This window comes from Branchiostoma floridae, chromosome 11 (genome assembly GCF_000003815.2).
Source record: "Branchiostoma floridae strain S238N-H82 chromosome 11, Bfl_VNyyK, whole genome shotgun sequence".
Classification (NCBI taxonomy): Eukaryota; Metazoa; Chordata; class Leptocardii; order Amphioxiformes; family Branchiostomatidae; genus Branchiostoma; species Branchiostoma floridae.
In genome coordinates this window covers 16,376,943-16,403,699 of record NC_049989.1, presented here as the reverse complement: position 1 = coordinate 16,403,699, position 26,757 = coordinate 16,376,943, and the positions used below count along the sequence as shown (strand labels likewise).

General features: G+C 41.5%; 1 protein-coding gene and 1 long non-coding RNA gene across 2 annotated transcripts; one reads left to right on the top strand and one right to left on the bottom strand.

Annotated features, from left to right (window-relative positions):
* Positions 1–8,164: 8,164 nt before the first annotated feature.
* On the bottom strand, positions 8,165–26,578 carry LOC118426629 (solute carrier family 13 member 2-like). The gene is made up of 15 exons (XM_035836138.1): positions 26,377–26,578; positions 25,617–25,766; positions 23,706–23,821; positions 22,449–22,624; positions 21,579–21,684; positions 14,967–15,006; positions 14,369–14,523; positions 12,516–12,635; positions 11,963–12,040; positions 11,386–11,511; positions 10,546–10,643; positions 10,130–10,248; positions 9,756–9,917; positions 9,185–9,322; positions 8,165–8,485 (listed from the first exon to the last, which is right to left on the bottom strand). The coding sequence occupies exons 1-15, from the start codon at positions 26,494–26,496 to the stop codon at positions 8,303–8,305; spliced, it is 1,887 nt and encodes a 628-aa protein (XP_035692031.1). The 5' UTR covers positions 26,497–26,578; the 3' UTR covers positions 8,165–8,302.
* LOC118426630 lies at positions 15,741–18,950 on the top strand. The gene is made up of 4 exons (XR_004832435.1): positions 15,741–16,895; positions 17,033–17,208; positions 17,597–17,736; positions 18,712–18,950. It is a non-coding gene; the product is annotated as an uncharacterized LOC118426630 (long non-coding RNA).
* Positions 26,579–26,757: the final 179 nt, after the last annotated feature.

The following is a 26,757-nucleotide window of genomic DNA, read 5'->3' as shown; positions in this document are numbered from 1 at the left end:
GCAGCATATCAATGTAAAAAGCACAGACGGAGAAGTTCTGGTCATGCCAGATTATGACCAAATCAAAATTACAGTTAAAAAACTAAATATTGATTTTGATTAAAGCACATCATTTAAGATCCACACCCTGAAAGGCATAAACAGAAAATTTGAAAACACTCTTTCATTGTCTTACGCAGTTTCGGTAAGACCTTTGACATGGAAGAAAACACTGTGACTAATTTTGCATTTAATCTCACACAGTAGGTTATACAAATAGGTAACAGGTTAAAATAAATTGTGCTATCTAGCATTAATCTTTGACAGTCTCATAACTTTTTTTGTGTTTCATTTGATCTTGAATAAATATATGTTGATAATAACAGGTGGGATGAATTCCAGTTTCTAGAAATCCATTTAACTTTCTTTTCATTCATCATTTGTTTACTTTATTTTTTGTTCTGTATCTCAAAAACAAAAGACATGTTTTGATAGATTATTAGGTTTGCATCCATGCAAAGCAACTGGATAGATTCTGAAATTACTAGTGTCACTTTTTGTAAGTTGGTTGCTCAGCTTGCTTTTATTATTTCCTTGATTATTTCAATTATTGACTTTTTGTTTTTTTTGCTTATTCATTTTGAACCAACCCAACAACAGAAGTTCAATCAATACAAATGGAAATTAACTAGTAATACATGTTTCAACACAAGACATAAATAACATTTAAATTCTGCTTCGTAAAAGAAACAAATGTATTTAGCAAAAGACTAAAAGCTCAAATGACTGGACTTTCTTATCTAGTAGATAATAGATTTTGCTAACAATATTGTCACATTACCAATTACAGGGGCCCCTGGGTTAAGTTTTCAAAGATTACAGAAAAGGAATTTTAAGTGTAAATTTTGAACTGTTTTTTTTTCATGAAATTGAATTTTTATTTATCAATTTATGTTTACTATGTAACGTTAATAAGAATTTTCACAAAATTCAGAAGTGTCTAATCCCTGTGCACTAAATTGTTTATGTGTCCTGTGCAACAAACAGTACACATAACACTCAAGCCTTTCCAGTTGCTTGTATAGATGCAGACATACATGAGGATCTGATACATTGATAATAATGTCCAGCTGATTTTTCAAGCATCCAGGTATTATATAATATACCAGCGTGAGTCAGCACTTACTGAGGACAAATGCGTCATAGTAGCTCAGATTTTTCAAATAACTACTGATCTCTAAATCATGTAATGCTAGATTTTTCTCTGAGATGAAATGTTCTTTAAACCCATATATGGTTACAGTCCAAAGACCTCCACTTTGCATTTATTTATTTATTTATCTATCTATTTATGACACTTTATAGTGTCATATACTTCTCTAGTGCAGTGTAACAACTTTGAACGTCCTTCAAAACTCTTGTAACCGTAAACGTAATCTGTCATCTTTCCGTCAATTGACCTGACAAGTGTAACACACGTTAATGAAGTCTTATCAAAACAATAGACTGCGCCATAGGTCACCACATGACCTACTTATTATATAGCAACCATGTGCAATAGCTTGACACTATATCTTTTAGTGCTTTTTCCAAATAAACGTTTTACATACACTGACCATTAAAAATGAACATACAATCGTTATGACTAACAAAGTGATCATAAATTGTCTTACCTTATTTCGGGTTATTTAAGCTCGTCTTTGAGCGCCTAGATCACTTCCGGCTCACGCGATGTTGTGGTCGCTATTGTTCTGATGTTTTGGTTGCCAGATCAGTTTTTGTCTGGTTTCTGAGCCTAAGGGGGCTCAAAGTACGGTCGCCTGTGTGGTCTCCGATCGTCATTCTGCGGCCATTGATCTTGGAAATGCCATTTTATCCGTGAACTTTCTCCAGCGACATCGTTTAACAGGTGTGCTTGGGATCACCTAGCAACGGCCACGCCCCTGTCAGGCCCGGGAGCATGACGGGTAAGTGGGACACTGCAGGGGGCGGGGCTCATGACAGGTGATCTTGTTGCAATCCCAGCTCATCACGCTAGGTGCTGCTCATGAGTGGGACATGATAACAGTACATGTAAAATATGATAACGTGTGTCGTATTGGTAGTATACTTTCGAGATGAATCGCATCCATGAATGTTGTATATCTTTGGACAAACTTCAATTGGGTTCATGTTAGGAAATCAGCGAGAAATAATAAATCAGCAATGTTTTAGAATGCTTGTCAAGTTATGGTTATCTCACTAGACTGCCGTACGTTGGCGGTAGGGGTGGGTACTGGTACAGAAAATTCAGGTCCAGGTCCGGTTCAGGTCCAGAGGATCAGGTCCAGGCACTACACGAAAACTTGAATATCCGGTCGTTTTTGGGGTTGCATATGTCCCGTGAAACCTGGTGTATCCGGGGCATGTGCAGTCATATCCTGTTATGACAAGCGTGGGTCCTGCATATTACCGCTTATGCCTGCACATCCGGTAATTAGACATGTATGGGGATATGCGGCCCCTGCTCACGTCTCGTGTCTTGAGTAATGCCAAACAAGAGACCATCTTGTGTGTGAATTGATAGACGTAATGATGCTTTGTCATAAGAATAGGTTTGAGTAAGATTGGTAAAGGACATCCGCTTTACATAAAAGTACTCTCCAAGCGGATGTTTATTGACTTGTCTGGCATTTTCAGTCAACAAAACTCACAAACGCCTGATATAAACGAATGCATTGTTTTACAAGAACAAAGAAAGGCCTACGCACGAATGGCGCGTGTCATCGTTTTCCAATGAATTGTTATCTAGAACGAACACTAAAAATAACTTTGAGGGCATCGTATACCAGCGTTTGGTATTATTATATTCTTAAGCTTCGGTTTTACGTATTTAGCTAATCAACTAATTTTACTTTTTTAAAAACTTTTGACACAAAAGAAAACATGGCTTACCCACGCTCAATTTTAATATTCGTTTTTTTGTTTTTTTTTGCTGCGGCAGTTTGTTGCCTAGATTGAACTACACGAAATGGACATTCTAAGTAAAATCTAACACGTTTGATGATAACATTCTCCACCATTCTATGGTGGGGTAGTCATTTTACGCCCTATCAAAGCTTATCAATGAAACGGCCGCTTCAGTCTAAAGACCAATGTTGTGCTTTTGAAACAAAAGAAAACATGGCGTATATGATATACCCACGCTCGCATTGGAAGCCTTCATTCGTTTTTATCCTTGTGGATAATGCTTGTTGCAACAACAATATGTTTGTTACCAGACTGATGTATGAAATCATTAACAATTACAGTAACACATTTTCACCTAGTTCCTTGTGGGTATTGTTTGACTGTGAACTGGCCAGGTGACAAAAGCTGAATTTAGCTACAGTGGACCTCCCGACCTATTGTGTCTGTATGCAAATACTCATCAGAACTAGCCAATTGTATTTCGCACAGCATGTAGGTGTTTGAAAATAAGGACCAATCAACACACATGTCAACATTTTCAAATTTTACAGTTGGCATTTCAGAGCTAGACTTCTTTCTGTGAGGTTGCGCTTTTACGCAACGGATCCCGATAGCTGGATATCTGCATGCACAGCAGACAACGTCAGTGAACACTGAGGGATTTAGAATGATACGACCTCGAGACTAAACAACATCTTGCCGCGTGGAATTTGAACTGCCTACGCTGGAAGGATTGGATTCCGCTTGGAGTTTTAAACAACTGTAATTTTATAGCTAGTATCCAGCCTTACGCGCGGGCAGGCGCTGTAGAGTACGGTGGGGTACGACTGACATGCCCGGTTGTGATTTTGCGGACGGTTTGAGACTACGTCACACGTCGCCATGTAGGGCTGGCTTAAAAGTTGCTGCCGGAGGCCGTGGTTGACTCGGGTGATTTCTGCTTCGGCCCCGTGGACAGTGGAGGCTGCCCACCCGTGTCGCGATGGATCAATGGTTACCGCAGCTGTGCTCCTGACTAACAAAAGTCTGTGCAGAAGACGGGTGGACAACAGAATGTATGATAGCGGGAATGCAGAACTTCACAAGACGTAAAAGGAGCATCATTCCTAGCACATAATATATGGAGGAAATCGTCAGGACAGTCTACTGTCCAGAAATACTTTGAAAAAATAAAGAAAATTCATTCACCATTCAGAAAGAATAAAAGCAAAATAAACACACTACAGGGAGGGGGGATCCTAGGTAGGGCAGGGTAGTAAAACAAAGCTGCTTTCAATGACAAAGGGTGCTCTAGTCGAGGCCTGGGTGAGATAATTAGGTGATAATTAGGTGCTAACAAGGGTGCATGTCCCGAATAGGCAGGCATATGCAGGAAATTTGGGTCGGATGAGCGGACATGGGCGGGACATGCACCGGGATGGCCAGGCACATATGCAGGCATTATCGGCCTCCATATGTCCCGCACACTAATAGTTGTGAATCTCCGGGTCATATGCAGGTCCGTCTATACTAAGTGTGCGGACGGCATATACCCGTTATCGGCCACATATTTTGAATATCTGGGTTTATATGCAGGAGTATTCGACCCAGATATTCGCTTTTTCGTGTAGTGAGGTCCGCAGCTGAACCTGAACCTGATTCAGTTTGTGAAAACTTGTGAATGGACGATACTCAAAACAATGGTCCATTTCGCCACAAAGAAATCTGTTTTGTGGAGTATTCGACTCCAACTGGCGTTTTAAAATCCTACAATGCTAACTGCCTGTGTACGATTGACTGTGAAACTTGGTAGAAATGACTATAAACTGTACTCTACTTCGCTCTTGTTGTTTTCTTTGACCGGTAAGCCCCCAAACGTGTGAAAGCCTGATCATTTAATCTGTTCATTTTCCAATCGGTCCAACATCCGGTCCACCCATTTTTTTCAGGTCCGGTTTTTCTGAACCGGTCCAATGAGAAAAACCGTACCCACCCCTAGTTGGCGGCGTCACTGCGTTCTAAATTGAATTTGTGTAAGCTTGACTTCATAATGGCAATATCGTGCAAAACGTACAAGTATGACTAAATCAGACAGATACACAAAGCGTAAAAATATTTTTATCGAAGATATTCGTTGAGCATTCTGTCAAATCACTCGACCGCGGCGACGACGCCAACGGAGTATCTAGGGATATTAAGTCGGTGGATGGTGGTTTCAAACTGCAATATAAGGCCACAGCAAATAAAAATTATGGATGACATCCTCTGCAGACTGCAAAAATAGTGCAATAGGGCGAAAAAAACAAGATGGTTAAAAAAAACAAGATGGCTACATTTTAAAAAATAGGCACCACTAAGTTGTGATGAATGTTGTAACAAGAATTTAAAGGACAAAACATGGTATCAGAGTCAACAAGGCATTCATTCCTGTATTCAAGTCATGTACTGGTGTGGTAAAAGTGACACTAGTGTGGTAGACTAGCATCACCAGCAAAGTTGGTAACCACACTCATGACTTCCATATTGGTGTGACTTTTACAACTATCCAAGAATCTTAGCATGAAAGAACTCACAACACTTCGTCGAACTCATAAAAGATCAGAGAGTAGAAAAAGACGAGGAATTGCGTTCCTATGACGTAACAGCCCTGTTTACATCCGTCCCTGTTGACAAAGCTTGTAAGGTAATTTTAGAAAGACTAGAAGAAGATAAAAGCTTGTCAGAACGCACCAAACTAAAGCCCGCCCAGATTGTTGATTTATTGAACACTTGTTTAAAGTGCACCTACTTTGTTCATGATGGGATTTACTACCAGCAAATCCATGGGGCCGCTATGGGGTCCCCAGTGTCCCCTATAGTGTGCAATCTTTACCTAGAACACCTTGAACAAGTTGCTCTTAGCACTGCCCCCCACGCACCATTATGGTGGTACAGATATGTGGATGACACTCATACTAAACTTAAGAAAGCGTACGCTGAGGAATTCACTGACCATTTGAACAGCCTAGATCCGGACATCAAGTTCACTTTTGAACAACAGCAGAACAACTCCTTACCTTTTTTGGACACTCTTACAGTTATAAAAGAGGACGGCTCGCTGCAGATCAGAATTTACAGAAAGAAAACCCACACTGATCAGTACTTGAACTTTTCTTCCAACCATCCGCTAGACCACAAACTAGGGGTCATTCGCACCCTGTTCCATCGGGCAGAGACCATTATCACTGATCCTCAGGACAAAGAGGAGGAGAAGGATCACGTGATCCAGTCTCTAAAACGGTGTGGTTACCCCGATTGGGCCATCAAAAAGGCCACTACACCTAAGCCACCCCAGTCAGTACAAACTACGAAAACCACCTCTTCCAAACCTAACAAGGGGTTAGTGGTCTTGCCGTATTCTAAGGGTATTTCTGAAGCACTACGTAGGACCTTCGGGAAATATGGAATAAAGACCTGCTTCAAACCGACCCAGACTCTAAGAAATGTACTTGTATCACCGAAAGACAAAACACCTAGGGAGAGCAAATGTGGAGTAGTCTACCATATACGTTGCCAAGGTAATACAAACAAAGGTCAGTGCAAGGAATCGTATATCGGAGAAACAGAGCGCGCATTAAAAACGAGATTCCTGGAACACCAGCGACCAAGTTCTGTGGGCTCGGAAGTGTCCAAACATATACACATTGAGTCGCCAGGACACTCAGTTTCTCTTGAAAAAGTCAAAATCCTTGACTCAGAGCCGGAGTTCTTTGCAAGAGGAATAAAGGAGGCTGTGTACATTCGTGCCCACCGTCCATCACTAAACAGAGACGGGGGGCGACACAGGTTATCTGGCATCTACGACCCTCTGCTGCAGTCGTTTGTCCCTGACGTCACGTCCGGAAGTTACAGCAGACGGGTCCATTCCGTGAACAAGGCTGACGGAGTCGGCTGAAAATTTGGGGTAAGTCCCAATTAATCTTAGTGTTGGTTAAGTAAAGTTTAGTTTTTCCACAACTATCCAAGAAGTTTTATTTCTACAACTACGTATACAGTCCTGGGTACCTCGCAAGTGTCACTTCTACAAATACAATTATTAGGCTACAACACAACATATTTGCTCATTTTGGTACTTAACCGTCACGTTGACCATCCCTGCAGAAGAAAAAAAATCTTTACTTGCTGTGGCCTAAATGTTGAACTAGAACCCTAAAGAGGTGGGCATAGCTGGCCATAGACATATCATTAGATGTACAGAATGTTACATATGATTAACTAAGAAAAGAGCTGTCTGTTGACTAAGTGTTACGTTACCTGACGAAACAGAGTTGCTTTCAAATCGCATTCCATCGTAAGAAAGTCGGGCAAAATCTCCCCCCCCCCCATATCTCTCTTTCTGTATATATGTGTGTTTTGATTATTCATTTCATTGTACATAGTTCACAGATTCGCTGTTCGTGAAATAGTGACGTTTGTTGATCTGTACAAAATGAAACATCAAATTCAACTTTCCGAGGTCCATTTTATTCATCACGTATTCATAAACTGACTTGCGTTACATTGAAAAAGGCAAAAACTTCCTTTATACGAACGATAAAGTATGTCGTTACAAACTTGGAATGACTCAAGTACACTGAACACGTGGCATATTTAAAACCGTTGATCTGTTCGCCTTAAAGATCATAAGATGTTACCTCTACACTTGGAAACCTCAGGCATGTATCAAAACGAAACGAACTACTGGAAGACACCTGGGTCTTTTGCGTCATAAAGGGCAGTATTTTATGCGATAAAGATGACGAATTTGACCAGATAGCTCAGAATGTACCGAAAATGATTTCATCAGTTTGGTAGAAAATAGAATATTGGAGTTTTCTTTTACACAATCAGTGAAGTCTCACCTGCTGACATTTCAATGCATATCACCGCAAAAGCACCTACAATTTATCATCTACATATAACAGTGAGAAGCAGCACTCCAGTTAAGCTAAGTGCACAACCCGCCATCGTGCAATTTGTCCGTACGTTTTTTCGGGAGGCCACGTCCGCCACGTATTTCTGAAAATGTTCAGGCTGTACAGGGCAGGCGCGTCGCCTGTACTGGCACGTATGGGGCCCCGGGGGTGAATCCGCAGCCTGATGGCACACAAAGATTTGCCTGCACGTAAAGTTCTACGGCGTGTTTGCGTGCTCCAAAATCCGTCGGATTCCCTCCGAGTTCGTACGGAGGCGGTACTTACCACTTACGGATCCCAAAAGATTGCCCACGTTTTGGCACCTAGACAGCATGTATTTGCACGTACGGCGGGTTGTGCCCTTAGCTTTAGAGGCCCTGAGGAAGATGTCTGACAGACATCGAAACATAAGCAAGTAGGACAAAAATGATTGTGTAAAAGAAAACTTCAATATCCTAAGCTCAGAACGTAAACATAGCAGTTGTGGTAGTGTTCGGCACTGTAATGTTGCTGGCGTTGCAAATCGGCCAGCTTGGTACCCACTCTGGGAACGAGTTGACATTGTAGACCGGGATACCCAGGGTGTTGATGAAGATCAGCAGCACCAAAAGGCAAGAGATGTTCATGGCGAGGCCTGCCTTTGCCTGGAAGTAGAATAAAGCAAAAAATGGCTTGGAATTTTAAAATAGACACCATAGTCTAGGCGATTGGTGTAAAATATAAGCAGAAGCAACGGCTGCTATGAAACCATTTTCCTTTGCAAATAGTTACAATATTCGCTTCAGTGCTATAATAATTCAAGTTACAAGGCTAAAACTTGGTAAAATGATTCAACTAATAGGTCTTCATAGCATGGTGAGCAAAATCATTTGTCAAGACCAAAGTAATTTGTAAAAAGAACTGTTGTTTGGGGCAGTTTTTGACTGAAAATGTTTTATCATAAATCTTGTAACAAGAATCGAAACGACAAAACATGGCATCGCAGCCAACAATTAATCAAGTCTCTGATTTCTGTGTTGAAGAGGTGCACAAAGTGAGACTAGTGGTAGACTGGTATCACTTACCAACCACAGTCATGGCGTATCCACACATTGGTGTCAGTTTTACTACCGTTTCGCTTCCATAACTATGGTCATGTCTACATGTACCTCACTCGTACTAGTGTCACTTTTACAAGTACAATCAAGGATATCATACGATGCATATTTAGATTTTGGTACTTTCTCGTCATGTTCACCATCACTCAGTGTGAAATTTTTTTTCTAATTCAGGATCAGGCGAAAATTAATGAGCTCGTTGATGTTATACATAAAATTCACATGATGTGGCCTAAAACTTCTCACCATGTCCGGCACTGTCAGTTTCCCATACCCGAAGACGATGGCGTTTGGAGGCGTTGCCACGGGCAACATGAAGGCGAATGAAGCCGCAATACCTGCTGGGACCATCAGAAAGTATGGGTTCACACAGAGTGCTTCGGCCTGAAGAAGAGAAACAGATAGTAATTTGCAAGACTTATAAAAGGAACACATATTGATCGAAGAATATCATTCAATGAATGAGTCTGAAGGATGAAGTTCACTTCTCTAAATAAGCGATCTTAAGTGTCTTAAGAATCCATATTGAAGTTTTTCAACTGTCATACAACACGAATTATTCTCACCTCGAATTTTCAGTCGCACTTCCGTCGACCTTCTTCAGGATCTTTTGAGATGTCTTAAGAATCCTTTTGAATAATGACGCTACTACTACTTTATCTAGACTAAATACACACATTTTCTTGCGTACACTTAATTGACCCTTTTCTTATTTTAACACTCACTAAATTGGGTATGTTACGTTATACGTCATTCCTGCGTTCTAATTTGAATTTGTGTAACCTTTGACTTAGCACGTTCGATGTTGTCTATTTACCATTTTTGCTAAGATAGGGAGAAAGATGCTGGCGGAAGCCGTGTTACTCGCCACCTCCGTGAACAGGGCAATAAAGACGCAGACCAGGACACAGATGGCCCAACCTGGCACCCCCTCCAGCCGAGTGAACTGTTCCGCCAGCCAGGTGGACAAACCAGACACCTAATGAAAAGAGAACAATATGAAATCAATTTATTAATCATTTTAGTTTTATTTAGCCAGGTTGGCAAAGGAAAGACAGAGAATGTGTCAAGCTACCCACGACAGGTTACTTGTCCTCCGATCTACCACCAACCAACTCCTGTCTATTCGACACATCAAAATTAAATAAGGACATAAAAGACAGACAGTTTACAATGGATAATTTCTCTTACCCCAACCCCGTCCGCAAGTGCGAAGCCACCCCCTAGCAACAGTAGAACGTTCCACGGCATTTTCTCGTGCACTGACCGCCAGTCTAGTAAAGCTGGTACGGGACCGGGTCTGGCTTTGTCTGTGGTAAAAACAAATAAAATTATCCAAATATCTTTTCTTGTTTTAGTAAATTTTGAAGTCGAAGAAGTCGTTTGCTTTTCAAATTTCTATACAGGCTGACCAACGGTGGGTCAAATTTAAAAGAAAAATCAACTTCTTCCCTACAAACATAAAACCCCAGAAAATGTCAGTGCTGAACTAGTACTGACTTTAGTGTAACAGCCTCCTTACAATATGCTCATAGAATTACGAAATGCATGACAATTGAATTTTTTGCAAGCAAGCAAAATTATTACAGTACACGAACGCCGCCTACCGGATTGTCTTCTGCAACACAGGAACCTCGGTAGCTTGGATGGGAAGAAAAACAGCGCGAAGGACACCATAACGGCCGGCGTGCTGTCCGTCACATATCTGTATGTACGGCAAGAATAAACGATAGAAAGGTTGTTCCATGGCGATTTTGAGATCGTATAGGGGAACTGGTCCGTTATCTGTTGTGTCCCGAGTACAATATTGGAAGGCAGAGCCCATCCCTCTCCTTCCAATGTCTTTTACGTCCCCAACCGAAGCCATGTACCCATTTTACACCCGGGCGGCAGAGTGTGGAAAGTCGTGTAAAGTGCCTTTCCCAAGGGCACAACATCAGTGGTATATCAGAGGATTCGTACCCAGAACTCATGGATCCTTAAGCTAACACGGCAACAAGAATATATCATTTCAAGCATCAGCATCACAAATCAATAAACGCTTTGAAAGATCCCTACACACACGGCAATAACAAATAAAAACATTTTGTTTTCATGATATTAGGATACGACTTTCTTCTTTGCACGAGGTATTTCTCTATAATGTTTTCTACAAACAATTGGCGGATCTATGTACATCTTTATATCTGATCCAATAACCCTGTGCACGTGACTTTCTGTTCGTGTGACGTCAGCAATGGGTTAAAGATTATTGAAAGTCGATATCGGCCCCCGTCCCGTGTCAACAGCTATTTGATAACACAGCTGATGAAGACAGAGTCAGGCAGTCGAAAAAAAATAGATATGGAATTGGAAAACGGTTAATTTCTTCTTAATTAATGTGTTTTACAAACTTAGATAAACTTTATGTTAACTTAATTCATTATGAAGATTTTTCTGAGGCGTACTTTTCCCTGAAGAAGTAAGTCCACCCAGCCACCCTGCCGTTCTCCAGCTTCACAAAGCTGAGGTCTCGGAAGAACCAGAGAAGGACGAGCAAAATGAAGTGGAACAGGACGGCTTTCTCTGCAAATCTGGAAATAACAACGGGTAGACACGTCAAAGCTTAACAATTAAAGTACACAAAACAATAAAAAAAATCAAACAAGGCGTGTGGCTCTTGGTATTGTAATGGTGTATGGCTGTCACTGTAAAATGTAAAACGCCAACAACTTTTTTTTGCTAGGATGACATTTCCAAAGCTTTGCCCAGCCAGGCCATCTGCGGCAACGAGAAGACAAGAGTGTATCAAGAAATGTAAACAAACGCAAACAAATGTAAACAAACTATGCTCATTAGAAATTTTCTTAAATTTTCTAAACGTTCTGTGTCCTTGTCTTTTATACTCTTCTTACCCACAAACTCCCCAACGGGCACTCCTCTGAAAATGCGACTCTAGCATATATTAAGGCACACACGCACGCAAAAATAACAGATCTAGTGCTACAAAGAAACAACGTAAGCAAACGTATACCAAAGACTCACGTCATGCTTCCAAGATCGTTGTAAGCTTTCTGGATAACTCTCTGAGCGCCTTTGTTTTTCTCTGCCCGGCACCAGACTCTACAATAGTTGAACATACCTTGAAAGTTTATCTGTGTTCATAGAAGTTATTCCGGATCAGACTTAAACTATACCTTCTAACACAAATAATTAGACTTACACAATTTTTTTGACTGACCAACGCCAAGTCTTTGTGAAGGAATTACAAAGACTGGACAGTCTTTGGCTTGAGAAAGACTTGAGTTGGTCGGTGGAAAATTCTTTTTGACAAAAGTTGCAGCTTAAATCCGATTCAGTGAATAGTTGAACGTGCAAAATGAAGGAATATTTCATGCCAAATATGACAATTTATTGAATGTTCAAACCAGCAAACATGACGATAACAAACGTTGCAAACAGTACCACAAAATTGACAACTCCTCGCATGTCATTTTGTAATGAATAATTTTGTTCAACATTATTGCTGCAATCAAAAACTGAAAGAAGAATTTTCAAAAATCTTTGAGGTTATGTCAAGAATAAAATATTATATTACCTGCACCCTACAAAGATGATGATAAGCCATAACCAGGCTAGAAGAAGGCAGAGAATTGCGACCGGGAATCCGAAGAAGAACCACGTGGCGAAGTCGATCCCAGGACTGTCCGGAAACGCACTACAACACATTCACAAAAACATCTTTGATTAGAATGTTCCGTATCTTTTAGCCATACAAAGTGGATCTTTCCAATAGTTATTTCACTGTAAGAATTATGATCTAAAGCAGCTATGGTGGCATCGGCGGCGTATTTGCAGGGTGTTTGACCCAAAACCTGGAGGTTCGGGATTCGAAGGCTCCGATGTTGTGACCTTGGGATAGGAACTTTACACCAACTCACTCACTTCACTCGGGTAAAAATGAGTACCCAACTGTGGTTAGTGATTTCCTCAGATAGGACGTTAAATGGAGATCCCGACTTTAAGAAGAGCCGTACACCTGGAGCACGTTTAAGAGCCTAATGTCGAATGCCGGACAGTTCGGCACATGGACACCTCGGACCCCTGCCAATCAGGACATTTCGGCCCCAGGTTCGAATTCAGGTCATTCGGCACCCGGTCCAGGCCCTGATAGTTATCTAACACGTCGCCCAATTCGACGTTAGTTTCAAGACGTATAATTTTACTTGTACAGTATTGTACTTATTTGCGTTTCCGGGGCACGAAGATCCCTTTTTGTTCCGGTTTTTCTGCATGTCCCCGGCTTCCCTGAAGTCTTACCTACTGCGCCAAGGGGTTCAGCCGTCTTAAACAAATAAGTAAATAAGTACACCACAACGCGATCCGTTACAAATATTTCTTTTTTACTGTTCAACTACGTATACCGGGTCGCCATGTTGGAAAGCGTTCGGGATGTCCGGTACGTCCTAAAATTATACGTTATTTAGTTGACTCGGGCTAACTTGCATAAGGGCCTGGTCGAAATGTCCTGAACCTGAGGCCAAAGTGTCCTGGTATTGGGACCGAAATGTCCGGGCCGAAGTGTCCATGTGCCGAACTGTCCTGATACCCCGAATATCACGCTTCGAAAGGACTATCTGGGTATACAGCTTGAACTGTTCAGTACAAACCTGGTGCGTTACGCTATGAGATGGTTTACTGGGTATGCAATGCAAAAAAATGTACACAAACAAAAACAATGTGATGAGACAAAGGTACATGAATATACATGTAACGCTAGTTCACATTTATCCGCGAGGTAACCTTTATCCGTTGTTTAAAAAAAGATGGGTATTTAGGGATGTCAATGCGACGGACGGTGGTTTTAAATTGGTAAATAAGCTGTATTTTAAAAATATTGCACTTTCAAACCACTGTCCATCCACTTGATATCCCCAAATACCTCCTGGTTTTAAAACAGCGAATATAGGTTACCCCACGAATAAAGGTGAACTTTCGTTACCTCTGTCACGTCCTAGCTCAAGACATGAATACTTTAATATTTTAGACATCTTGACGTCTCTTTTTAATACGTCATCGTTTATGGTGGAAGAGAACCCATATCTCGTTACGTCACAACTGTTTGTGTTTAGCTAAGGGCACAACCAGCCGTAAGTGCAAATACGTGCTGTCTACATGCCAAAACGTGGGTAAAACGATTGGGATCCGTAAGTGGTAAGTACCGCCTCCGTACGAACTGAGCACGCAGACACGCCGTAGAACTTTACTTGCAGACAAAACTCTGTGTGCCATCGGGCTGCGGATTCGGCCCCGTACGTGCCAGTTCAGACGACGCACCTGCCCTGTACAGCCTGAACGTTTTCAGAAATACGTGGCCCACGTGGCTTCCCAAAAATCGTACGGACAAATTACACGTACGGCGGGTTGTGCTCTTAGCTTATCAGAACTCACATTTGCACCTGCTCGGCAACAATGATGTTGGTAGGCGTCCCTGGTAGAGTGGCGATGCCGCCGATGTTAGCGGCGTAGGCAACACACAGCAACATGGCTTTCCTCATCTTCAGTTGACGGACAGACTCGTGTTCCGTCCCAACAGGTTTACTGTCCTATAAACACACAATAAAGAAGCGTCTATTGACCATATGCATATATAAACGTATATACATTTAACGTAATGTAATGTAATAGAATGCAATGTAATAGAATAGAATAGAATAAATTTAGAATAGAATAGAATGGAAAGGAATGGAAAGGAATGGAAAGAATAGAATAGAATAGAATAGAATAGAATAGAATAGAATAGAATAGATTTAGAATAGAATAGAATGGAAAGAAATAGAATAGAATAGAATAGAATAGAATTTTACGTACTTATTTTGTAAGGATGAGGATGTTTCCTGTTTATTTTTTTACATAAGGTTTCGTACAATAAAACAACTATGACGCTGGAATAAAATACGTGGCGAAATAAGCCAGTCTTATGTGATATTTGCACGTCTAGAATGAAAATGAAGAAGGTGACACAGACATGCTCAAAGGTAACACTCACTGTTTCAAGATCTACGGAGATGTTTGCTTCGTCCAGAGGTCTGTAATTGATAAAAAGAACGAATAGCGGTTATAGAAGACGTTTAGTCAGTAAAAGATGTGTGTTTTCTGTTGAACTCTAGACACCAACATCTTGTAAATGCAGGAATATTCGCGATGCTTTTCACAGTGGCCAATTCACGGAGACCTCGAAACCACCGCAAATGTCTTCTCCTCGCCTATCTCTTAATGCCTTGTCTAAACGCTAACGTTACATGTTCGTAGTAATTAGTAGTAATTAGTATTCCATTTTGTAAGTCATCAGCCATCTACATACCAAAAATCATGACGATCTGTCAACACGTTTTCGAGTTATTCTCGCCCAAAGTTTGAAAGGAAACCGGCGCCTGCAGTTCCAAAAAAAGCCGTTAGGGAGCCCAAACTTACAGCACTTGCAATTGCTTCTGTCCCAGGGGCTATCTACCAGTCAAAAATCAGCATGTCCAGAACACGAGATGTAAAAAATTGAAGTTCCGCCGCAGTACCTTAGCAAGCCGCTAGGGGGCCATTATCGAACTTGACCTTCGTTGTCCTGACCCCTACCTACCTACCAAATATCATCAGGATCCATTTAAGGCTTCTCGAGTTATGCTGTTCACACACAGACAGACAGACAGGCAGACGTACAGGCCTAAAACATAACCTTGCCATTCTGGCGAAGGCAATAATAATAAAAGAATGTCCATAAGTAAAACAAATCGAGCTTCTTCTGCTCACATACTTAATACTGTGCTGCCAGCAAACTCTAGTCTCCATCATAATGGTTTTGGTTTAATGATCAGTCAATAACGTCACCGGCTGGCAGCTGCAGAAGATTGTTGAGCTGAGCAAGTCCATGGGACTCAACAAGTGAATATCTCTTCAGGTGCGCCATATTTGGTTTTACAACAGTCCGTCTTTGTTCTAAGATATATTTGCCGAACATCGGTTATATTTTGCACTGCACAAGCCCGCTGTAAAAACAGGTCCTCCTATTGTGAGTATTGTGAATATGAGGAAAAAAACACCCGCATGGGCGAAGAGTATACGCCTGGTGGCCTGTGGCTTGCTTGTTTGTTTTACATACCCCCTCAGCGACACCCCAGTAGGGTTTTTAGAGGGTAACGAAGACGAAGTCGCTTTACACTAGGTTTTTATGAGACGTCTTGGCCAAGACCGTCTCAAGACCGTCTCAGCCAAGACGTCTCAGCCACAGTGTAAAGAGCGATTTAGCGGTCTCAAGACCAGATTCCTGCTGTGCGTCTTGAGACCACATCAGATGTGGCCTCAAGACGCTCAGCGGGAGTGCCAAGACGCACAGCAGGAGTGCCAAGACCCATTTTTTACTGTGTAAAGAGAACGGTCTCAGAAAATTCGTCTCAGAGCCTGTTCAGAGCCAACTTCAGAGCGGTATTTGTAGGTCAAAGGGTATATATCATTGAGCCTACCAAGTGCGATCTCTACAGCATTTTGGATCTGTGTTTACTAGGAGGTTTTTTTTCATTATAAATTTTTCTTTCTTATTTTCGACACCTTTTTTACCTCTTTGAACAGGAACAGTTTTTTCCTGATAGTAGTTGGAGTCCACTACAATCCAACTTTTCATATTTCCCCTGCATTTGTGGAAAAACTACCAACTTATTACGGAGGAAAGTGTGTGGTTAAATGCAACGCAAAAATCACCCACAATTGAATTGTACCTACAGATCATTCAAACGGACTGCTGTGCCGTGGAATATTACAATCGTGGGCAAAATGTTAAGGTTTATTAAAAGATAATCAACATAAGAAAAGTACTTTCCTATTGACTTCAGGCGGAGTATAACCTGGTGTGCCGTGGGATAGAGTGGGAGCTGGCCGACGTCTGCAGGCGGGAGGGTATCGGTATCATCCCGTGGAGCCCGCTCAAAGGGTGCGGTTATAATTATGTTTCATCGATCGTTTAGTAGTAGTGATAGTTTCTGTTCTCCACTGGTTATTTCATCAGTCACTTGCATTTATCCTTTGTCGCTGTACCTTTATTTTTACCTTTTTACTACTTGTGCTCAGAGGTCTGCTGACTGGGAAGTACAAAAGAGAAGATGGCACACCCGAGGGAAGCAGAATCTCACACGCCACAAAGAAGGGAATCGACCTCGAGGCGATCCCACACTTCGAGGGGATTAAAAAAGATGACAAGACCTGGAAGATCATTGATGCCACGAAAAATGCAGCTAGGGCTCATGGTAGGTTCAACAGAGAATCGTAGTTCGTGCTCAACGGTTAGCGCAAAGTGTGGCCTGTTGGTGACGAGGCAGATACAAGTTCCTAATAAGTATTATAAGGATAACGATTACGAAACCTGTCGTCATTTGCATCAGATTCACATTGTAACGCTAGTTAACCTTAATCTGTGGGGTAACCTAGATTCGTTGTTTTAAAACAAACTGGGTATTTAGATATTTCAGGTCAACGGCTTGGTTTCAAATGTCAACATTTTCAAAATATTGCAATGTGAAAGTACCGTCCATTGACTTAACGATCCCAAAATACCTTATTTCTATATACAACGGATATAGGTTACCCTACGGATAAAGGTGAACTAACTTTACAGTCCATGTTTATCGCTTTTAGGTAAAACCCCGGCGCAGGTTGCAATCCGCTGGCTGCTACAGAAAGACGTGGTGTCGTCTGTCATCATTGGCGCGAAAACTCTTCAGCAGCTGGAGGACAACATGGGCGCCGCCACTGGCTGGGAGATCACGGAGGAACAGGTGATGGAGTCATCCATGCTAGCACTCTCACAGTGTTGCATTCTCCTACGCTGAGGGACCACAGTCGTGTCGAAACTCCTTGTGGTCACCTCTGCTGTCTGATGCACTCATCAGTTACTGACCCCCTGCTTATGAATATTAATGAGCTTACCCTTATATGGGCAGTCAGCCGTTGAGGATCGGGCGTAGGAGGATGGAGCTATGTAAGACGTAACAAGATTGGCTGATAGCTTCCCAGCGGCCTTTGCGAGATGGCTTTCGTAAGCCCAAGAAAGCCCAAGAAAGGCCTATTCTCTGATTGGTTGACAGCTGGTATGTGGCGACAATCATAGTAGTAACTGCTGGTGGGCTACCAGACAGCAGGGCCCCAATAGGCTGAGTTAGCTAGCCGTTGGGGACCGGGCGTAGGAGGATGACAGTGTTGTAGTTCTAATGCAATATAAGACAACGAGACAATAGTATTCTTTTGTCAGCCATGTTTTGTATGCCCACCGTTTGATTGCAGCATTTCTTCTAGGACCCTTGCAAGTCTTGTGACAAGTTCCAGTTGATGATGACTACATCACATGATCTCACACCCGCAAATAACTTCAATAACGTTAACGCCAGTTCACCTTTATCCGTGGGGTGACCTTTATCCGTTGCCTTTCAAAAACAGCACATTTAGGAGTATCAAGTCTACTGACAGTGGTTTCAAATGTGCAATATTTTCAAAATGTTCCGATTTGAAACCACCGTCCGTCGACTTCACATCCGTAAATGCGTTTTTTCTTTAAAAAACGAATATAGGTTACCCTCGGATAAAGGTGAAGCAGCGTTATATGTTATCATGGCATAAAAGCTACTGAAGGTACCCCACCAACGTCAAAATAATGTTGTGCTCAGGTACGTAGATAGTACAGAGTTTGCTGAGACATCTATGGCTGGAAAGACTAAATAAAACGTGATGTTACTCTTTCCATCCCCTTGTCCCAGATGGCTAAGCTCGACACTGTTAGCCAGATGGAACCAACCTACCCGTACAGACTGCTCACAATGATGAACATCGACAGGGTGAGGAAGAACCTGTGCCAGTAGTTTACCTGACACTACAAACGGCGTTGCCGTCATGGCTTCACCTGAAAGCTGTCGAGATAAGCAGTTATCTGCTATACAAGTAACATTGCTGTAGTCCATGGGCCAGGACCCCAAAATTCAAATATTAGTACCCTCTAGCGTGGCAAATTCTCCTTGTTATTTTTGAATAGTAGAAGGCCTGTGGCTCTACATGGGGGATATGAGGATATCTTAATTTTACACATTTTGTTTTTGCTCTTTAACGTCTTTCAGTAGATACCTTACTAAATCACTGCGTATATCTATCACATCGTACACAATGAAAAAGGGTCCTTATGGGGTTTACCAGGACTCCACATATGTGACACCACGTGGATGCAGTACTTCGCCATGCATGTTGAAAATTTATCTAGAAACAAGATACATAGCTATCAAGGCTAACATAACAAAGCTACAATACCAGTCTGGGATGAATACAAGTGCATTGTAATTTTCTTGATCAAGTTCTCTGACATGTAATTTCGCTCCCGCTATCTCGATAGATATGTGACAGTCTTGTTGACTTTCGAACAGTTGAGTGTAATCTTCAAAAAATATAACTGCGCCAAAAAAAAGGCAAACTGTGCTGAGGTCAGAAGTTTGGGGTCGGCCAAATTGGGTCATTCTTTGTATGTGTGATTATGTATGTGGAACTAAGAACAGCTATATGGTTAAAACCCTAGAGTTTTTTCTTCGTTATTGAGGTTTGGGGCCGCCCTAAGAGTCCCTCAAAACTCAAGTTATGGCCGATAATTACTGAAATTGCGATGGCTACCCTCATAGATCTAGTGAACATACGAACATAAGATGCTTGAAATTACGTTGCACAGTACTGCAGCACAAGAAGAATTCTGTACTTCACTTTGTGTACAGATGACAAGTGAGGTTACAGGTTATGGTCCGTGGCAGTTACGTCCCATGCACTCATATTCATGGCACGATCATTGTCAGTGCAGGAGATGTCACGTACAGGCATATCTGTTGGATCTGGACATTCCAAACAAGGCAAGGAGCCAGTTATCATGCACGTTCATTCAGTGTTCCGCATAGTTTCTCATTCATAAGAAATAAAGACGATATTACCCCTTCAGATAGCTTCTTATTCTAATTCATTATCAATGCCATAGATGTAACCAAGTATGATGAAGAAACTGGTAGAATTGAATCAGAAGAAGATCTAATGGAAATGTGTTGCTATCAGGATAGAGGCCCTGCTCCACCATTTGCATGTATATTAGGAGAGTCTTAATAAACAAGGTGTTCGACCCTTCCTCTCTTTACCGTCACCCCGGCATGGTCGGTACTGTCTTTATTTGTGTAAATATTCCAAGATACAAAAGCAGATTCGAGCGGTATGCAGGCCGCAAATGTTTACTATTTTGTCGCATATGCATGACCATACCATTGCCGCGCCAGTGACAGCCAGCGCACAAATATTCATGGCATGACTGTTTGTTCAACAGATCATTACCAGTGTTGAAGAAGTCACGCACAGGCATATCTGTTAGACCTGAACGCTTACTTGGCTAAAAGCCATGCTTTAGGTGGTTTCCAATTGACTGGTTGTAAAGGCGCCGGTATTTCTATTACTGCACAGTGTACAGTGTCGACCCCCCCCCCCCAACCCCGGCCTGCCCCGTTCCGTGCCCATTCAGGCACGAAACGGGGCACAGCCCGACTGCCCAGGTCTGTGCCCAGATGCGCTGTCAATCACTATGACTGACGGGATAGTGATAACTAATTATTCACGCCCATGTTTCCAAATAAGGGTTGATCTTGCGAGATTTTGTTTCGAGACTTGGAAAAGTTTGGCAGTAATTGCACGCTGATGAAAACAATATGATATACAGATAGCGGGAAATTTATAAAATTAGAATGCAGGCTAAACACTATCTTGTCCTTTTTGATTCCCACTATATGATTTTTATCCATTTTTTATCGAAGACACAGAATTAAGCACGTCTATAGTGCATCCATTTAGATAATTACAAAATATACCACATATAAACATGAAAATATGTCAACAGTAGGGGCATCTTCTCTGGATAGTTTTAAAGAACGCTTGCAGATAGATGTGCAAACGCTAGGTGTGACGGGTCGTTCGGTGTAATGTAACCAGCTGCTGCCGCGCCGCGTGCCTGCGAAGCTGTTGTGTTACGCCGAGCGACGGTTATGCCGGCTATATAGATATAGATTTTTGTGGAATTCATCTTGTGATGAATTGCGCGATGTGTGTTTTATAAAACAATATGACACTTACTAAACCCATGCAGACCCTACCCATGCATTCCCTATACGCAGAGGCACTCTGTATATCGTGCATATTTTCGGAATAAATGAGGGTCGCTAAGCACACCAAGAAGGCAAATTGCTCATGAGATAGCAAAGAAAACATAACCAAACGAGATTTCTTAGCGATCCTGAAATTAGTTTTGTAACTTTACCTAAAAGCGTTGAATTGTATTCAGCCATAGGATTAATCAAATTAGAGAGTACTTGGGGAGTTTAGTAGAAGACTGAATGCTTTTGAAGCACGTGGCGCAACTGGGTACTCTATCGTATAATGTGAAGTAGTATGGATTTATTACTTCCTAAAATTACCATCTATTGGAAAATAAAACTCCTGTGTGGAGTGGAATGCCCCTTTAAAGTTTCGTGCATTCCTGTAAACCAATCTTCATTAGATAGCTGTACATTTAAGGTAGTTATAAGATCGTACGAAACGAAACTACAAAATGTGTACTTACTGAACAGCGATATCAGCGATTGACTCATAATCAGTCATTACCGGATGGTGTCCATTCTCTAAGGTTGAGCTTGGAACAATATGGTGGTTGTTTTCAATGTCTTCGTCTGTAAAAAAAATTACACGTACAGTGGTATGTTTTACTGGAATGAATCCTATGTTCGTATGTTACTCTTTAGAAATTTATTTTGACGCCAGAGGGTCATTTTGATTAGATTACAGTATATGGATGACATCCGCGCATCCGTTTTCGGCCGTTTTCAAACAACGTTTACGACCAGACTGTAAATCGTACAAAGCAGCTGTGAATTTAGCAAAAATATGCCATAGATTGCCAGAACAATTGTTAAAATGTCAAAACAATTGAAAAAAATGCTACTGATATCATAGAATGCCAAAGTCAGTCCCCAAACTTTTTATTCGCACACTCGCCAGTTTGGGGGTTCTCAAAGGATGCCATCCATATAGTCAAATCAACATGGCCTTAGAAAGTTAGCGAGGAAGATTTGAAATCATACAGGTGACGCCTGATCGTTGCGTTGAGTACTTCCCTGCGTCTGCATTTTCTTCATTTTCTCCAAAAGAATGAGGTCAATGACCTAGACCAGACGACTGTCACCATGGTTACTAGTAAAGTATCAGCCACCCTGTGGTGCTTGATTACTTTACGTAGCAAGTGGCAGGACAGGACTGGAGGGGCGGATCACCAAGTATATTCATGCGCTTGAGTAAGCAGAGCAGTAGTTCATTAGACTAGACCATGTGACGATTAACATTGCCTAAATTTGGTATTTGTGTATTTCCTTGTGATACATATATTGCTTTCTACCACAATAGTTTTTATTGTCCGTTTGTATAAAGTAAGCCGTACCAGTGATTATTAATGGAGAACATTCATCGTCAGATTCCTCCTGCTGCCGCCTTCTCTCTTCGCTGAAGAGTTGGTCCAGCACGGCCTGACCTATGGGGGTCATCATGGCGGCGGCGGCAGTGTTACTGATCCACATGGACAACAGCCCCGTGGCGGCCATGAAGCCAAACATCACCCTGAAGACAAACAAACAAACATACAAACAAATTCCAACGCCATAAGCAAGGTACCAGCCTTCGGGGGTACGTGGGGAACTTTGTGCCTGTTATGATTTCCCTTGTTTATGATCTTTATAAGTGAAATTGCTTCTTTTGTTATCTTTAATGTAGAATTCCGCTTGGCTTTGTTGGTTCTGAACTGAACTGATGTTAAGACTTTATGGGAGGCTGTCATCTGACTATTGTTTTGTATTTGTGTATTGTACACTGAAATAAATAAATAGATAAATGAAAAAGGTACCAACCTGATACGGCCGTTAAACAACACTCTTTGATACTTATAGTCATCTGTGTGTTCATTGGTCATTGGAGGGGCGTACAAATAAAAAGCTTTTGCTCAACTGACTGCGCTTAACTTATTCGTTTAGAACCCTTGTAATATCTAGTGTCACATAGTTCAGCAGGCCCGGTTTCTTTGTTGTTTATGTAGCAGGGTACATCTTTAAAGGGAGGAGTTGCTATCCCTTCCGTATAACGTACTGAGGCACCTTCTCGAACTCGAGACCCCTATTTTACGTTCCTTACGAAAGACGCTGCAACGCCGACCGAGATAATGAAAATGCACAGATAAATTAAAATGCACAGATGAAATGTAAATGCACAGAGAGAATAAAAATGCACACAGAAAATGAAAATCCAGAGAGAAATTGAAAATGCACACAGAAAATGAAAATGCGCACAGAATATAAAAATGCACAGAGAAAATGAAAATGCACACAGAAAATGAAGATGCACAGAATATGAAAATGCACAGAGAATATGAAAATGCACACAGAAAATGAAAATGCGCACAGAATATGAAAATGCACACAGAATATGAAAATGTACAGAGAAAATGAAAATGCACACAGAATATCAAAATGTACAGAGAAAATCAAAATGCACACAGAATATGAAAATGTACAGAGAAAATGAAAATGCACACAGAATATAAAAATGCACAGAGAAAATAAAAATGTACACAGAAAATAAATTGTACTTCTGGGCCACCGTAGCTATGTACTACAAGGTGAGCAATATGATTTAGACTTTGACTCACCACTGCAGTTCTGATCCGACCAGCAGCAGGATCCTGAGTGCGATCCTCGTGTGCAGGTTACACTTCTCCACTGCGATAGCCACCAGCAACCCTCCAAGGAGCAACACTGAATTGTCCTACGGAAACAATACTTGTTCTGTTAATGTGCACTCACTGCACTTTCGTCAAGCCTGCGTCACCGCGGGGTTCGAAAGATACTCAACGAATTTCAAGGATAAAGAACGAACATAATATTTTGTGTATTTTGTCTTCTTCTAAGTCATACTTTTACGTATTACGCAATATATAAATCATTAAAAAAAGCGGAGAAAATAACGGCTCAGTGAACAGTGGCTCAGTGAACGAACTCCATATACGTAGTGACGCAGACTTGACGCAATGGCAGTGAGAGTGCACCTTTAAAGTATCACTGTCGAATTCTTGGTGATACTTTTGACACTACATTGATTTTTGTTTTATTAGGCCACGGCATGTAAATTTCATGGATGACATCAGCGCACTGATTGATTTTCGACTGATTTCAGGGGAAATATTTCCCTTTCGGATATGGTGAACATGACGAGAAAGTTACAAAATGGCGAAATATATATATATACATGTAGTGTGATAGCCTCAATTGTACATGTAGAAGTGACACTAGTGAGGAATATGTAGCCATGACCATAGTTGTAGAAGTAAAAGTAGTTCGATAGTAAAAGTGGCACCAATGTGGTACACATGACAGTGAGTTTATAAGTGATACCAGTCTACCACACTAGTGTCACTTTCTGCAGAAATAGAAGCTAAGACTTGTTGGCTGTGACCATATTTTGTTAGTTCTTGGTACAAAATCTATGGTGTCTGATTTTAAAATCTAGACATGCATCTTGTTTTTTTTTCTTAACTTTAATGCCGAACTTTGATTTCCTAGTGATCAAAATACGATGGTATTTTCACACCGGGACATTGCACGGGCAAAGGTGGTATCTCACTGCACTTGCGTCACCGGTGCGGCACTGCGGGGTTTAATTTGTTCACTGCGGCACTGTGTTATTTTCGCCGATCTTCTACAATTTATATATTGCGTAATACGTAAAAGTATGACTTAAAAGACAACAAAATATACAAAACTAAGAAAATTCATTCTTTATCTCTGAAATTCGTTGCATATCCCGCACTGGTGTTCCAAGTGCAGTGAGATATCATCTTTTCAGACTGAGTTCGTGTTTGATGAATTGAAGAAAAGAAATAGAAGGAGAAGAAGATAAAGATGATGTTGATGATGATGATGATGATGATTTTGCCTTGGTTGTAATACGAACATACTTAAAGTCAGGGACTCTAAATCAAGACCAAACTCTAAGACTAAGACTCTTAATGTTCCCGGTGTAGTAGGCCAGAATCTACCCCTGGCCAGAATATACCCGGGTATATTCTGGCCTAGGCTAAATTATAACCCGGGGTATAATCTAGCCTAAGCCAGATTCTAACCCCCTAGGCCAAAGTATACCCCCTCCTCCCAGGTACATCATGCTAGCAGAATACACCCATCTCAAACAAATTAAAGGGATAGAGGACACTTGAGAAAGCCTACATTTACCTTTGGGTTGGATTTTGAGGTAAGCAACTTATCGACATGACACTTTTCAAACAGGATTTTTTATTGGCTACCAAGAACAAGGAAAGAACATATACAATGAACACCACGTACGATGTCGCAAATAATTACCCTTACACTGCGTTTGAATTCTGCATGATGCAAGCGTCGGTAATATAGTATACAATCTCTCTCACACTACACAGACAAAATGATAGTCTTCACTACCGACATGGAAAGACTACATTGTTAAAAAAAATGAAAATGGCTTATTGCATTTGTACTCCTGTCAAGGTAGACATAACTTGTCAGTAATCTCAAGTTAAACGTTTTACCTTCAAGTAGTTCAAACAGACTTCTGATGACGGTTGGATCCCCATCACCGGGAAGAGGATCATGGGAAGGAGCGCCGTCACAGCCAATGGCACCACTTCGAACATCCAATAAGCCGCCATGATGATGATGACGTAGGCACATGCTGCTGGCTGAGGGAAATCAATCAATCAATCGATAAGTTAATCAATAAAAACACACAATTGTTATATCAATCACAAAAACTAATGCCAATATTCTACAATGTTCTATATTTCAACGTCACATCCTTAAAGCTAAGGTCACAACCAGCCGTACGCGCAAATACGTGCTGTCTACGTGCCAAAACGTGGGTAATCTTTTGGTGTCCGTAAGTGGTGAGTACCGCCTCCGTACGAACTCGTAGGGAGTCCGACGGATTTCGGAGCACGCAGACACGCTGTAGAACTTTAAATTTACGTGCAGGCAAAACTTTGTGTGCCATCGGGCTGCGGATTCGCCCCCCGTGCGTGCCAGTACGGGCGATGCGCCTGCCCTGTACAGCCTGGACGTTTTCAGAAATACGTGGCGAATGTGGCCTCCAAAAAAAACGTGGGTTGTGCCTTAACTTTAGCTAGTGTATAAGGGCCCGTTCAGAAATCTTCCGATGTATTGGAGTAAACTGATTAGGACTTAACTGAGGTCAGTAGAAGTTGCCTTTTACACTGCTAAGTCATGTTACCCAACCAATAAGCTACCAGGAGGGTAACGTACCGTTAAATATTACTCAATGGCGATACTCACCATGTAGAACTCCGTCCATGCATAGGAGATCGGTAGAGGACAGGCTGCAATAGGCACCAACCAAAACACCACCGACGTCTTAAAGGAAAACAACTCTCTTAAGGTTTCTTTACACCCCATTGTTTTGTATTCGCGATGCTCATAGCGTACAGTTGAATGTGGGTAACATTATTGCACTTCGGACAGGTAAAAACAACTGCACCGATCGAAACACCTGCGCGTGACCCATTGTAAGCATTACCTAGGGTGCAAAGGTTACGTCGTGTCATTGTCCTGTAATAACCTTGATGAGGGTACGATATTGAAAATGCTTAAGGGGTAGATAGGAACGTTTACGTGAATGACAAACGTCGCAGTTATAATGCAAAACATATACTAGTA